Source organism: Cebidichthys violaceus, unplaced genomic scaffold (assembly GCF_023349555.1).
Source record: "Cebidichthys violaceus isolate CVI_PGR_0920_01 unplaced genomic scaffold, fCebVio1.0.p SCAF_480, whole genome shotgun sequence".
Taxonomy (NCBI): Eukaryota; Metazoa; Chordata; class Actinopteri; order Perciformes; family Stichaeidae; genus Cebidichthys; species Cebidichthys violaceus.
Window position 1 is genome coordinate 1 of NW_027176684.1, and position 15,951 is coordinate 15,951.

The 15,951-nt window shown below is 49.1% G+C and overlaps 1 protein-coding gene across 1 annotated transcript in view; it reads right to left on the minus strand.

The window, feature by feature from the left end:
• Positions 1-883: 883 nt before the first annotated feature.
• The window catches only part of LOC137887188 (agrin-like), a gene marked incomplete at its 3' end in the record, with an annotated part of 29,945 nt that continues 14,877 nt past the window's right edge, over positions 884-15,951 (minus strand). The window contains 11 exon segments of the mRNA XM_068730004.1: positions 884-1,168; positions 1,170-1,222; positions 2,757-2,986; positions 3,352-3,444; positions 3,446-3,562; positions 5,504-5,696; positions 7,163-7,609; positions 7,799-7,918; positions 9,306-9,420; positions 12,074-12,201; positions 15,596-15,721. Coding sequence (XP_068586105.1) covers positions 884-1,168; positions 1,170-1,222; positions 2,757-2,986; positions 3,352-3,444; positions 3,446-3,562; positions 5,504-5,696; positions 7,163-7,609; positions 7,799-7,918; positions 9,306-9,420; positions 12,074-12,201; positions 15,596-15,721 — 1,907 coding nt within the window.

Sequence of the window (15,951 nt, forward strand, 5' to 3'; positions counted from 1 at the left end):
TCAAGCATCCGATGAGTGGGCTGTGAGATACCTGTCTTTTCAACTGATCCCAGCGCAGCCCTCAGAGGGTGCGTCCGCCTTATCTCTGAGCTCCTGTCTGGGGCCGACACTCCGGCTTGACTGACGCTCCCATTAATCACCGCGGCCAGGGGAGGACTGATGCGATTAGTCATCTCATTGATTCCAGTGGGGGGAAAAAAATAGCCTTTTTTTTTTCTTTCAGAAATGGGAGACGCTCTCGCTCACACGGCATTGATTTTGGTTCACCTCAATTTATTTTAATCACCTGCTAACTGGGACTCGGGTCATGGGGGACGGCTGTTCCCATCTGGTTTTTCCTGAATTCCCAAAAGGGGGAGGGGGGGTGGGGGGGGGGGCGTGCGAGGCTGCGTGTCTCTCTTTTGTTTGCAGTGTGCATGTGCAAAGGCGACTTCTGCAAACATTCACGACGACAATCTACAAAAGCGATGGAGGGTAGAAAATAAAATCGCGGGTAGACTTGAGAATGCGACGGCGCCATAAATGCTAATGACGAACTTCAAAAGCAGCCGAGCCGAGCTTCTGGTCTTTTCCCCAACCGCGGCCCGGTTCTGCCATGTGGAGCGAAGTAGCAACAAACAATGTTTGAACACAACACCTGTGGGCGGATAGGCGGGGAGGGAGGGAGGGAGGGAGGGAGGGAGGGAGGGAGTGGAGGTAGGCTGCGGCTTCGCTGTCGCTTCCCCACTAACAAGCGTAGCCGAGCCGATGTGGTGAAAGGCCCGTCGGGGCCAATCATCTACCTCGGTTCTGCAACCCACCAACCCCCTCCCATCCTCTCCCAACCTGAAGGCTCAACCCCCCCCCACCCCCACCCCGCTCCCCCCGCCAACTTCTTTTTTACGTTTGATCTCGCTGGTCGATTCTGATTGGATGGAAATGCCACAGGGTGGAAAAAAAATACAAATAACAAAAAAAAAGGGGCCAAAAATTGAGGAGGATGAGCTGGGTCTGGAACAAAGCTGTGGCGCTCCGGAGAGAAGAACCGGAGAGAAGAAGTGAGGGCGGGAAGTGATGGAGTCACACCGGGACGTTTAGTCACGTTACCTTTCTCACAGTGCCTCCCTTCACGCCCCATGGGACACTCGCATTTGTAGCCTCCCTCGGGCAGCGCCTGGCACTGGGGAGGATGGATGGCACCTGTTGGGCTCGCATGGGTCGTGGACGTCAGCACAAGTTGGACCTAGACACACACACACACACACACATAAATCCACTGTGAGGAAAACCCCCCCCAACGTTTTCAACCAATCCTCCTTTTCTTCCATCTGAGACCAGAATACAGGGCTGCGAGGGTTTCCTCTGTAATAGAGGTTGTTTTATAATAGGATTTGGAAATATTACACGTCAGATTAAACAGCGGAGAGCCTCCCCCGCCACGCCGCCGTGTTTCATGGGCCAACGCCGACTGTGGGGAAGGCTCGCCGGCAGTCTGGTGGATGACGGTTCTCTCCCTCTGCCACATTCCTTCTGAATTCACCCGTCATTACCTCAGCAGCCGGAGCCTGCGGTGAGGAGAGCTCTTTAACGAACCCCGTCCCCGCTGAGATCACAGGCCCCCCCCCCCCCCCCCCCCCAGATTCCCCGTTTCCTCACTCACTATTTTGGAAGCTTTTATCCTCCACTCGCACTTCTTCCCTCTCTGTCCTCCCTCTAACCGTCACCACTCCATTTATCCTCTCTCCTGCCCCCCCCCCCTGTGATCCGTCCCTCACCGCGAGATCCGCAATCTTGCCCACTTTCTAAACTGACATGATGATAAAATTAACTTGAATGTGAGTCCACAGGGCGACGGTCCAATTCTCATTATCGCCGTTCATTCTGCGCCGCGTTGCCAACACAAATTTGATCACAGCGATGCTTCTCCAGAGCAGAGGGTTATCTTGACTTCCTCCCAGGCTTCTCAATAGCAGCAAAACATTAAAAAACACCTCTTGTATAAAAAGGCAATATTATGTAATGTGATCCTTTATCCAGCCACATTTTAAAATTCAAGGGAAAAAAACGCCTCCGAACACTTGGCTGCGAGGTCGTTTCTCTAACCACGAGGCTGTGGTTGTTCGCTATTCGAGCGTAAAAGTTAACTCCGACAATTAATTTGGTTCCGGGGTGAAACTTTCTGCAGAAAGCTGCCGCACAACCAGCAAGGGGCACGCTTGGCTAGCCGCTGACGGTGTCTAGCTCTCACAGAAGCTAGATTCTCTCTGAGTTGCTTGTTAGTTGGCATCAGCTGGAGGGATGGAATAAAAAAAAAAGAAAAAAAAAAAAAAAAGAAAAAGGAGGAAGTGGATGTGAAAGTGGAGACAGGCCAAAGGCCAAATCGCTGAGCATTTGGCAGAAGTTTTTTTTTTAATGTTTTCTGCGCCGCATCAAACATTTAATCTCTCGTTTCTGTGTCCGACGCACAGATTTGATGGTGTTGGGTGTTTACAGAATGACTTCCAGGGCTCCTGCTGGGGGCATGAATCTCACTGTCAAATTAGGCTGTCAAGCTTACTTAGGATGTGTGAGTAAGTCACGATCACAGCGAATCCCAGGAGAGACGGCAAAGTAGAGATACAAACATCTTTTTAACAAGGTTTCACATTAGAATTGTTATGTTTTCTACTTAGTTCCCTGCATTAGAATAAAGCTCTCAAAAAACGACACGGCTGTCCAAATATCCCAGCGTGACCATCGGGAACTCTAATGACCCCGCACCGCTGCCAAAACCGTACCCCAGAATCCTTTGCTGCACTTGCAGTGGAACATCTCCGCCTCCTTGACCTGGCACGCGGCGCCGTTCTTGCAGGGATTTGGCTGACAGGGGTTGTTGCCGCATTCGCCCACGCCGCTGCCGTACATGCTGTCGCCGCCGCTCTCCTGCAGGTTGAGCATCCGGTTGTTGACGTCCAGCAGGCGGATGCAGCCCACTAGACCCGTGGCCACCGCTGTCCTTTCCCTCACGCTGGAGACCAAAAGAAAAAACACAAAAAAAGGGGGAGTGAATGTAACGTCTTGACGCAGCCGACAGCCGCAATTACTACGCCGCTGATTGTCACAGAATAAAAAACGAGTTTAGGGTAAATAAGTAGATAGCTACGCGTGAAATAAAGAGTCGGAAGCGGTCAGCAAAATAGACAAAAAGAAGGATTAAAGTCCTGGATTCAAAATGAAAGGCTGTAGATTAAAAAGGTTTCATTTAAGAGAAGCCGTGGTTAATGGACTTCCCTGCCCTGAACGTTATCACACACACACACACACACACACACACACACACACACACACACACACACACACACACACTGTGCGACTGCAGATAGAAGGCCTTACTCCTGCTTTATGTCCTCCGTCACCCCGCCGATGAACAGGTTGGTGTCGAGGTTGAGGCCGTCCGTGCCTCGCGGACTCTCGCCCTCGTTGTCCTCTGTCCACGCTCAGCATGGCGTTGCGCCGGTTGCGAGTCACCACCAGCTGATGCCAGCGGCCCTGATTGATCTGCACTTTGCTGACCACTGCGCCTGTGCCCGAACCCGTGTTGAACCTGGGAAGAGGGAGATGCAAAGCACGTTCGCTCAGTCAACCCTTTTTTTTTTTTTTTTTACCACTTCGTACCCGCCGCGCGCTTCATTTCGGTTCCGCGGCGCTCAAGGAGGTTGTTTCCCCACACGATGTGTTTGTTCTCTATCGAGCAGCCGCCTAATCACCAGCAGAAATCTGCTCACACTGTTTCAACTAGACAAAAAGGGGATGGAAGGAAGAAGGTACAGGACTTCCAGTGACTCACTTTAAAAAAAAAAAAGCATCCTCACACCCTCTTTTTAATTACAACCTTTTATCTAATGAGGTTCTGCTGAGAAAAAAAAAAAGGCCGTATCATCCCAGAAAAGAGCCGTCGCGTATGTGCTCCCACACACACGGTGGTAGCATTAGCGCAACCTGAGAGCAACTGTCTGCCACAAATAATTAGTCCTTCTCCCCACGTCTTTGGATTCGCAGAGCTGTGGGTGGTAATCTCACAGCTGTACTCCTGGAGTCGAGGCGGGGCTCTTTTTTTTTCTTTTTCAAAGCACAAGTGACTAATGATCTCCTTTGGTTTGCTATTGATCTCCTTCTGAATGGAGAAATCTAACCTGGCCAGGTTGGGGGTGGGGGGGGGTGGGGGGGGGGGGACTGGAAGGGCTTTGAGGGTTTAGGGTGAAACAAAAGACCCAACAGATAAGGGAAGCGGTTTGAAATAGGTCCAGAACAGATGCAGAACCTCTAATTAGTTCATTCTCGTCTCTCCTGAAGATGCTGCCTGCTTACCCCCCGAATGATTTTTTTTTTTTTTTATGGATACAATTCCACTGCGGGGAAGAGATGAATACGTTTCTGGCAGGGAAAAAAAAAAATCCCGTTACACGAATAGGTCCTGACGGGGCGCTACATCAATTCAACCTGCCGCAGACAATTAACTAGTCACAAGGAGTGACGCCGGTGTTCTGTCTGCAAGTCTTAAACTGAGGACGTGGATGTTGAATAACGAGGGCCTGTTTTTTCCAGGCAAGACAGAGTGTAATACACTACAGAGGTGCATTATGGGATGCATGGGATCCAGCTTAAAGGTAATTCATCGCATTCCTGCAGAAAGAAGTCCTGCTCATTGATTCATAGCCTAATGTTGTATATTGTAGCGTATATATATACTGCAGATAAACAGGCTGTATGAATTATATAGCAAAATCCTCAGATGGTTGGTGGATTTTTCTCTGTTTATATTTATCAAACAAGAAGATTAGTATCAGTCCACACTGGCAGAGTATTAATATATGTGTATATATATATATATATATATATATATATATATATATATATATATATATATATATATATATGTGTATATGTATGTCTAAATCATGCAAACGTGCCTAAAGCAGTGAAAGTCGTCATCTGTGTTTTTGCTACACTAGGCAGTGGCTGTGTGTATATATAAATACTATGTGTTGCTTCTTTCCTGATGCACAACATCTATGAGCCTTTTCTGGACACGTAAGTCGTTGCTGCATATACCTTAAATCTGTATATATGTGATTAAAAATACAAATGAAATGCCACATTATGACATCCCGCACATATTTCCGTGCATATGTCCCCACCATCTGTAAATGTGATCACGCGAACAGCTTGTTTGCAAGTTTGAACACATTTCTGCCTTCGTAGTCCTAGTCTGCAAATCTGTCAAGAAGCTTCTGTGTCTTTTCTTTTTTTTCTTTTTTTTTTTTTTCTGGCGGTGGTTACTTGATGTTTACTTGCTGTAATAATTAGCCTCATTATCTTCAGTGTTCCCTATTTGTTTCATTATCTTATCTGCGCTCCTCTCTCAGCTGATGACCCCGTTATCGCCCACGTGGGATCATTCAAGTTTTTCGTCAAATTCTAATGGAACAAAAGCAGCGGAATCAACAGGTTCGCTGCCCCCCCCCTTGACTCTCACAGCGCTCACCTGAGCTCCACCTTGCCGTTGACCAGCGCCAGAGAGATGAAGTCCTTCTTGCCCGTCTGGCCGTTGTAGAGCAGGAGGCCCGTCATCTCGGACGCTCTGAACTCCATGGCGATGCGGACCGTGTGGTAGGCGCTCATTGTCGGGAAAGCCAAGTACGACTGGCCCCCAAATGACGGGATGAAGTATCTGATCACTGCGGAGGAATGAAGACAACAAGCCAATCCTGTCATTACTACATGATTGGCTTTTATCGCGGCGTAATAGGCGTTTAATGTGCATAATTAAGCGTGAGCGGGGGGTGGGGGGTGTGCCGCTGGCTCTGGGTGGCGGAGACATAAGCCGCTCTCCTGTCACTTTATTTCAGGAATGATGTTTTTCTCGAAAACGCTTGTTCGGCTTATCAAAAGGAGAAGGTTGAGAAAGAGGAGGGGGGGCTGATTTTCACACATATTCAAGCGCACACACACACACACACACACACACAGAGGAAACCTTTGTTTTTTTTCTGCCACTCTGCAATTATGATGACGATCATCCATTCCCCCCCCCCCCCCCCCCCCCCCCCCCCCCCGCCCGGGCTCCTTCCCTCTCCGTCCGTCCGTCTTCTCGGAGGAGAATGGCAGCTGATGAGCTCCCTCCTTTCTAATGGCTTGATTGATCTGGGGGAGGGCGTGACTTCATTTAGCCACTCGAAGACACACACCGATTCTCACCAGCTAATCCCCATCAAAGCAATTACTGTCAATTATCTTAAGATGCAGCTGCGTGAGGTTGCTCCTCGTTCCCCCCCCCCCCCTAAAAAAAAAAAGAAGAAAATCCCCAAAGAAGGGTAAAGGAGGCGAGGAAACAAAAGAGTTGTGCTTCTCGAGAAGTTCTCCCTGATTTATGATTTTGCTCCGTGGCGCTGATTGGATTGCGCGTCGCCTTTGGTGAGCGGCTCAGCGGCGGCTCGCTTTCCAAGGTGTCGAACCTGTCGGAATCACTCGAGATGAGTTTGAAGCTCCGCGTCGCGTCTGACTCAATCGACACGCTGAAACTTCTTTGTTCTTTTTTTTTTTTTTTTTAAAAAAGCTTGTAGTAGACTCTCCTCTGCGCTGAGCTCTGATTGCTGTTGTCTTGTTGAGCTTTTAAAACGACCCAATAAATCATCTGTGACGATATATATAACTCATTTACATATTCCAGCACTAACCCAAAAGTCATTACTCACACAGCTACTTAAGGTGTCACTTTGTGAAGCTGCAATTAGAGAAAAACTACGGCCTAACAGAGGAAATGTGTCTTTTTCGTCTTCACCAGAAAAGTTTCACGAAATGAAACATCCCTTTTATATCCGATATATATTTTTGAAATCATAACGCTGTGTTTCACGCTACTTTATAAATATATTAAAGCACTTAGGCAAGGTTAGTGGCGATTACAGAACAGCTAAAAGGCATGATTGGCACAATGGAAAAGGGAGCGCCTAAAACCCTCTTAGTTGCTGCAAAAGTCGGCCTTTGGTGGTTTCAATAGCGCAAAAAAATTACAGTATAAGGAAAGTCTGATCCAGCTTATTTCCTTAGATGAGTTTGCAGTAAGCTTGGGCCTTGAAACAGTTGAGAGTATTAACAAATATGAGAGAGGAAATGTAGAAAGAAGAAAGGAAGCGACGCTCACCCTTCTCACACACGGAGCCTCCTCGGCCGGCGGGACACTTGCAGCTGAAGTCGTTGCCGTCGTCCTCGCAGGTTCCTCCGTGGAGGCACGGGTGGGAGCTGCAGGGCTTCTGCGGCTTGTGGTGAAGCCTGCCCCTGACGTGAGCCGCGACGGTGGTTGCCGGATGCGGCGTGGTCGTGGCGACGGCCGCCGTAGCGACGGTGGTTGGCAGCGGCGCGGCGACCGGCGCGGAGGTGGTGGTGGTACGTCTGTAAGGCCTGCGGGTGGTGCCTGGAGGGCGACGGGTGATGTACGGGGAGGTCGGCGAAGGCCGGTTAGTCGTGGTGGCGGTGCTGGACGTGGTGGTGCTGGACGTGGTGGTGGTGGTGGTGGTGGCGGGAGCCGCTGTGGTGAACGACGCCGTAGTGGTGGTGGTAGTGGTGGTGAAGAAGGGGATGGAGGCGAGGCCTGTCAACGGAGAACAATAGAAATTAGACAAAAGCAAAAGAAGTTAAAGTCTGTTGAGCCTGCAAGTCCTGAGATTTTCCTGTTCAACACCCGTGAAACCTTTGATAAATCACCTCATGAATAACTTAAAACCCCCTTTTTCATTTTATTAATCCACACACACTCCTGTTAAAACCCATACTGGATTACCATAATTGGTGAAGCGAATATTCTCGTCCTCCGGCTTCTTCACGGCGATGCTGGTCTCTTTAGAGGCCTTCAGCTGTTTCAGCAGGGCTCCTTCGATGTCCTCCACCGTGTATCTCGTATCTACGATAAACAAGAGACACCACCGTTCAGGACAAGGCCACCACCCCCCCCCCCCCCTCCGAGGAGCACTCCAAAGCAAATACGGGACTGTGCCGCTTCTACAGCGTCTACATCAGAAAGCCCTGTGTGTGACAGGTGGAGGATCTTCAGGGACCACTTGTCCCCCCCCCCCCCCATCCCGCCGCTTGTCCCCGCTTTTTTTCTCCAGATGAATCGCTCTCATAACGTTCGCTGCAGATGTTCGCTTTACAGGCCGTGGAGGAGCGCCGCTCGGCGTTGCCCTGCACGAAGGTTATGAAGGACACTAAATGGAGCTCGTAAAAAAAAAATAAAAAAAAAAAAAGGGGGGGGGGGGGGGGGGGGTGGGGGGGGGGGCAGAATGGGGAGGGTGGAGTTCTGTTTGGTACAAAAAGGAGCTTTAAGACCCAGTGGAGGCTTCAACCATCTCATTTTGAACTGAATTCACATAGAAAAACGACTTTCTTAGTGGATTCATTTGTTCTTTTTCATAGTATAAGCTTGTGAATACAATATTAGGAGTGTAAACAAAACCTCTGACAGATTAAAAAAAAAGGACTAACTGATTATTGTTTTGTCTACTTTTCTCGATATCGCTAACTGTACCTTTAAGCGCACAGGACACACAAAGAGGCGATGAAACAGAGAACAACGGTCTCACCTTCACGGCCGTTTAGGGAACACTGCTTTTTTTTTTTTTTTTTTTAAAACACTGGGGCAAATTGTTGCCACAGATTAAGTTGGCATCGAGAAGAAATTCGAAAATGCCGAGGATGCGCAATTCCTCGAAGTATTTTTCCTTTTAATAATAGAACAGTTCTTTAACGCGCATCAGAAATAATTAATAAATGAATCATGGCCATTTAAATGAGTTTCTGCTGCTGCAGTAGGGCCTTCTGTACTGGACTGCTACTGCACAACAGTTTTTGGGGAACAAGAGAACTGTATGGAATATTACAAAAAGAAAGAAAGGTCTAAATCAGTGATGCTCTACCTTTAGTTTATATGTGTAGGAGGAGTAATAAAAAAAACAAGGTGCTGGTGCAAGGAATCCAGCAGAACTCATTTTGCCTCTCCGCCTTACAGTCCAGGAGTTACGAGTGGAAATGTGAAGTGCTTAAAAAAAATGGTGAAATGGTGGCTAATTCAGCATAGAAGAAAAATAATTAGGTCTTCCTTGGCCGGTGGGCTAACTTTCATCCCCGTTTCATTTAAATCCAGTTTTTTTTTTTGTAGTTATCTGACTTGCTAAAAGACAAAGAGGGACAAACCATAACCGAAGTGCATATAGCATATATTATTATATATATTGGCGACTGCACTTCCATCGTTTCTCAAATCTCCTGCTCCCTCTTCAGAGATCTCTCACCTGGTTTGAAGTGGGCCTCCACAAAGGCCAGGATGGAGTTGCTGGGAGCCAGGTTCCGGACGCGAACGCTCATGAAGTCTTTGTGCGCCTCCGACTTCCTGAACAACTCATTGAGCTGAAGGAGGGAGAGACAGAGAGAGAGAGAGAGAGAGAGAGGGAGGAGCGATGATAAATGAGGCTGGTAACGAGCTCCTCACTGCCGTAGCAGCAGAGTCCATTTCCAGAAGGCTGTACTCTCGTCTCCGAGGAAGAAAGACTGCCGCTCAAATTGGGGCGCAGAGAAGAAACCTATCGGGTGTGGGTGCACAAATTGACATTTAGCTGGAGCCGTGGCATTAATTATAGACGCAAGTTTTTTTTTCGGGAGGAGCAAAGATAAATGCCGTGCAACCCTGACATGAGCTCCTGATTACTTTAGCTTCTAACCAATGTGTGTTTTTCAGCAGCTAGACTGAATTAAATATTGTATCTTGAAATTGGACTAGTTACACATACAGTCAGCGTCACGGTGCCGGTGGATTAATCCCATTCACGCACTCGGGAGGAAAATCCTCCGCCTCGTTCCTCATTTCCGGGCTGCTGGTTGAGATCCCGGGGAGCCGCAGGGCCCGCTAACCCACTTTAGCATCCTCTGAGGTGGATTTTGCTTCTTCCGTTGTTTTGAACCCAGCGAAAAAAAAAAGAGAAGCTCCCTCCCATTCTGTGATATAAGTGGAAGCGATCACCTTGCTCATTGGAGTTTCACTTCACAGATTAATATAGTCACGGTGACGCTAACGTTTGATATTTAACGTCTGCAGCAGAGTGACCACGTCTACGTTGTTTCTACCCTACGAAGACATCGTACACCGCGAACCTTTTCACACACGAGAGACGCCAGGAGCTGCCGATTTGGTCCGTGACGCTGTTGATTCAGCGCACTCAGTTCCATCCTGAAGATCCCCATTTATTCCCTTCATGAGCTGAATGACTCCAATTTGCGCGCTGAGGTGTAAAGGCAAAATTTAGACGGGTCAATAGTAGAAATCCTCCAAAAGCCGGCTTAGCGACGTGAACGATGGACAAACACCGACCTACGGAGGAAAACGCTCACGTTCACTTATTTACCAAACCTAACCGGTTACTACAGAAATGTGCTGTGGCTTGATTCTCTGTGTGTGTGTGTGTGTGTGTGCGTGCGTGCGTGCGTGCATGCGTGCGTGTGTGTGTGTGTGTGTTAAAGTGAGTGTTGGTAGATGAAGAGGGGGATGGCTGCTATCAAGTGGCACACCAGGCTTCAGAGGCACCCAGGCTTGGAGTGTAACGAGCACACACACACACACACACACACACACACACACACACACACACACACACACACACACACACTCAAAAATCGCTGTGAGGTAGTAGATTAGGTCCCAGTGGGGGTTAGTGACACCGATTCAACAGCTGGTGGATGTGTACTGTGTAAAATACACACACACACACACACACACACACACACACACACACACACACACACACACACATCCCCATTTCATCAGAGGAGCGGGGCCCTGGCTCGACAACAGAGGCATTTGTTCAAAGGTCCGAGCTCAGCAGAGAAAGCGGAAGGCGGGGGCGGTTTTGGAGCGGGCGGAACCGCGTACACGCTGTAAAGCCCGCCTCGGCTAACGGCGAGCGGCATCTCGGCCACCCGAACCCACGGGACTCGCGGCCGAGAGCGACGGCTCCATTTCTCAAATATCTGCGATTAATCTCACATGAGATGCTGCGTTCTGAAGCGTTTGGCGAGGCGATTGACAAATTAGTCTTTGCACGAGTCTGCAGAGAGCCGTTAGCTATTTTTCTTTTTTCTTTTTATATAGTTCTAAACTTGAAGAGTTCTGGAAGCCCGGTGGAGGTTCTGTGCTTACTCAGCCCGAAAGCTTTTATGCTGTGCCTGAAATTAAAAGAGTCTGCCAAATTATGTGAAAATCCTGAATCAGTCAGCAGAATATGTCGTTTGACACTGAGAGACACACACACACACACACACACACACACACACACACACACACACACACACACACACACACACACACACACACTATCCGGTGAAGAGTCTTGTTTAACTGGGTACAAAAATAAATTCAAACACTATATTCAGTTTGCCCCTTTTATTAAAAATCTAATATCAGCCAGGCTATGTTGTCTCCCGCTGATATGATGTATGTTCCTCTGAAAATATATATATATATATTTTATCATTGTTATGTTTTTCTATCAGATCTCCGTCCAGAGAAAGCACTCCAGCTCAGTGTGACAGAATATTACTCAGCAGCTTCAGGGGTGTCAAGTCTCTAAAACCTTGCAATGAAAGCTGCCTGCCTGCCTGCCGGAGCTCAGCGTTTGATTAGTCTGGCTCTAGGTGAAGGGTTTTAGTGTCTCAGGTTGCTTCTGAACCGCTGTTTCAGAGGCGGCTCTGCACTTCACCCTCGCCGTGAAGATTCTCGGTGAAAGAGAAAAAAAAGAAAAATGCAAGATTGAAAGCTAAGACTACGTGACGTTGGCTGTGCGCGGAGGTGGCAATTGTCACTTGGGTCAGTTGCTTTGCAGCGGCGTTAAATTGAAACAAACTGAAAGAGGCTAAAGTGACTCAGTAGAAGCCAGCAGATCCGTGTTCTCCGCTGGCTCCTCACAAGAGACGCCTTTCACTTTCACGGAGTCGTTAAAAGTGCAAAAAAAACATTGACGAGCGCCGCTTTTAAAGACGGGGATCTGGGCTCTACTTGGGATGCACTTACAGCGCTCTCTATGCTGCGGGCCGTCTCTCCGAACAGCTCCGACTTGGGGTCCTCCATCTCGCGGGTGTAGAAGATCTCCTGGCCCTCCACTTGGTCCAGGTGCAGGAAACCGCTGAACTTCATGGTGGCTGGAAGGAGAGGAGGCGAGGAAAGGAGGAATGTGACACAGAAACACCACAGAACGCTCGGAACCTTTCTTCTATCGCTCAGTTCCCGACGCCCTCACACAAAGTCGTTGTTTTTTTTTCGGGGGGGGGTAGTGCCGGTTTCGGGTTAGTGATGGATTGTGCGTTTTGTGTGTGTTTTGACGAGGGGGAGGTTAGTGAGTATTGTTGGTGATTTGCGTGGGGGGTTTGAAGAGGGGACTGGAGTTTGGGGTGGAGGTTGTGGCGGTGGAGGAGGTGGACTGTGAGACATGAGAGAAGGAAGGAAGGAAGGAAGGAAGGAACGAAGGGAAGGGAAGGTGGAAATATGGGCCAGTTTTACCAGACTGAGACTCATCCCAAAAGCTGGCCGAGGCATGGAGGGCTGGGTAAAGAGACAACAAGTTAGACAGACACACAAAATACACGGAGGAGAAACAACACAGGCACTCTCAAAAGAGTGAGCCTCGCTGTGCGACCTTTGAGGTTATGTTGTCCAACATCTATCAGCTCTACGAGTTTTGTTTTTTTTTTCTTCCTGTGCAGCTTTCAGAGAGACGAGAGCTTGGAGTAAAGCTGAAAGCCGAGGGGATTTGTGTGCGAGGGACGGAGGAGCGCGCGAGGCGCTGATGCCGCGCTTCCACGCCGCTCGTAATCAGCAGAACAAATTGCCCAAATCAATCACGGCCGCCCCTGCCTGAGCAGCAAACGCGAGGGGAGGGGGGGGGGGGACGGGAAAAGAGCACTTGTATGATTATCGTGAAAGATAGCCGTAATTGTCTCCTTAATGCCGGCAGATCGGTGACTGGCACAGGCCTGGTAAAAATTGTCTCAGACAGGCCCCTCCCCCCCCTGTGGTCTTTACAGTGCTTTCAGGGGGCAGCGCACATCGATTCACATGCGGCGGCCATAAAAAACGAGGCAAATGGGCGAGGTTTGGCCGATAAGAAGGGGGGGGGTGATCTGACTTTTAATCTGCTAAGCAGACAAACATCAGAGAGGGTGATTTTCCGGCCCACTGCCGTGACGGACGTAACGAGAGAAAAAAAGAGACGGATGAAAGGAGGGACAGAGCCGTTGGACTTATCAGATGCTAGTGAACTGTACAGTGTAATGGATTTGTCAGACTTCCACTGGCATATGGAGGAGTTTACAGTAGCCGGAGCTTAGCGCGGTATTAACTTTCCCATGAGCATTAGCTGGTCATTATGTTCGACGTCGTATGGATGCCGCTGCCTCGTTGTAAATGTGACATATGGAGGCCGTGCTGAGATTTCTCTTCAGCGACGCGTCAGACTACGGAGCCAGTGTCGCACTGAAGCCACCGAGTCCTCAGAGGAGGATCCCCGAACGAACCCCAGAACGATCTCCGTGAGACCCACCCGGCTCAACCTTGAGCCGCTTCACCATTTCATGTTTCCATAAAATGTGAAGATCGGTACGGCGGGAAAATTAGTCCCTTTCTTTTGTGTTTTTTGAGACCGCCGGGGCGCACGTCGATACATCGGACGGTGCAGTGAGACGGCGTGAGGGACGTGTCATTTCACTTCTAATGAGCGGAGGATCGGCTGAGCCCCCCCCCCCACACACACAGGAGGAGAAAAAAAAAAAAAAAAAGATTGGGGCATATCGATCCGCCTATCGCCTCTGCCTGCTTTTATCGGTAACACTTGAGCTGAATGAAGTATTGATCGCCGGTGAGCCGTCATTGTCGGCTATGATAAATATTTACAGGCTTTAGTGGATTTGTTACAACTGTTGTCTTACAGCCGAAAGCTGTCGCAGGCTGCGTCTATCGTCTGGATTTGGGGCCAAATGACAGAAAACCTCACAAACAGACGTTTGGCGTTGCGTGTTTCCCTTCTGTTTGGCTGTTAACTCCCCGTGAAAACAAACAAACAGGCAGGCGGGGTCTGCGGGGAAGGCCAAAGGCGGCTGCTATGGATCGCGCGGTCGGCGAATCTCGTCTGGTTTATCGGGAAAGGATTTGGGACATTTCGACGGGCCAGAAATGCAACTCTGCGCGCTAATTTGTGGCCTCGGCTCTTTGAAGTCGCGGCCCGCTGCTCCCATGGGAGCCGAGGAGAATCCCTCCTTTCACAATCAGTCAGACCGACACCGCCGGGACAAATGGAGGGCAGATTACACCGGAGGGATGGTGGAGGGGTGGGGGGTGGGGGGTGGAGATCGAGGAGCATATGGGAGAAAGAAGCCCTTTATCTTTATGAACGGAGTCTGGCAGGAGGCGCTGATTGGTACAACAGCGCTCGTCGGCCTCTGGTAGTCTCTCAACTCCAGAGAGAAATGAACTGATGCAAGACTGGAGCGAGATTGACTTGAGGGGAGAGAGTGAGATATAGTTCAAGGGGGAGCTACCGAACGATAAGGAGACGAAGTTTGTGGGATTCAAATAAACAGAAAGAAGGTGAAGGAGCAGAGAAAAAGCAGGAGCAGAGACACTGACGGTGACTCAGGGTACGGCTAATATTAGAGTCTCAGTGTTGTCAAATTCATAACCACGGATTACTGAGATGACGCTTCCGCTGTTTTTTTTTTTATTTCCTGCCACCTGCCAATATGATCATTTACATACGAGGGTGGTGATTCATGAACAGCGTCGCAGCGGAACAAAAAAAAAAAAATAGCACCTGTTCATCTGGTTGTTCAAGGCAGATGGCACAATATCACTATTCCTGAAGTAAACATTCCAAATATCCTGTTGATTCTCAAAAAACAATAATGACGGTTATAAATTGAAGAAGGCGGTTTAAAAAGAAAGGGAATAGGAGAGAAGACGTTAGACGAGCAAAGATAATAAAAACAGTTGATTATTCACTGAGAGCAACAGAATGTCAAAGTGGGGAATTCTGGGATTTCGTTCCATGAGTTGGAAAAGCTAAGAAGCTAAGATAAAAGCTCAGCCCTACAGCGTAAACGTGCCGAACGCTCCCTTTGTCTAGATAATAACGTTGCATAATGTTACTACGAGAAAGAGCGAGGAAAATGCAAATAACTTCCGCTAAAACTTTAAAGACAGAGTGTGAATGAGACCAGCCGTTTCCCCCTCTGGTTCCAGCCTTTATGCTAAGCTAAAGGCTAACTCCAGCGCCATGCTTAACGCGCAGGCGTGACAGTGGTACTGAACCTCTCGTCTCGCTCTCAGAAAGAAAGCGGTATTGTCAAAAATGGGAGAAGTGCTGCGGCAGATTTACTGTAATCTAACGCGGACGGCGAACCCCAGGAACAGGAAGTGACAACAGGAAATCATCTGTAATAACGTAGTACCTGCTAAAGAGGAGACAGACACACACAGGGGGGGGAGAACAGGGGGGTACAGAGGAAACATTAAAGTGCTCTCTGAAGAGGCTTTTGGACTTACGGGGGCAGTTGGCGCCCTCTGGGGTGCTGGACGGTGTCTTGCCGTCGGGGCAGCAGCCGAACTCCGTGTTGTCACAGGACGACCGGTCCTCGGCTGTGGGTACGGTGGTGGACGCCAGCGTGGGATCTGGTGGGGGGGGGGGGGGGGCGATACAAAGGGGCTCATAATAATTCACCAAGCTTTAGAAAATGCAATAAATTCAAGCAGGCATAATAAATCGCCCGAGAGCCAGAGGAGAGAGAGAGAGAGGCTCTGGCGATCGGCCGCGTCGCCGAGGTAAAGATCGGTCGTTTTTTTTTTTCTCGCGACGCGCTCTCGCCTCGGCAGATGGCCGTGAGTTTTCAGTCTGCTGACCT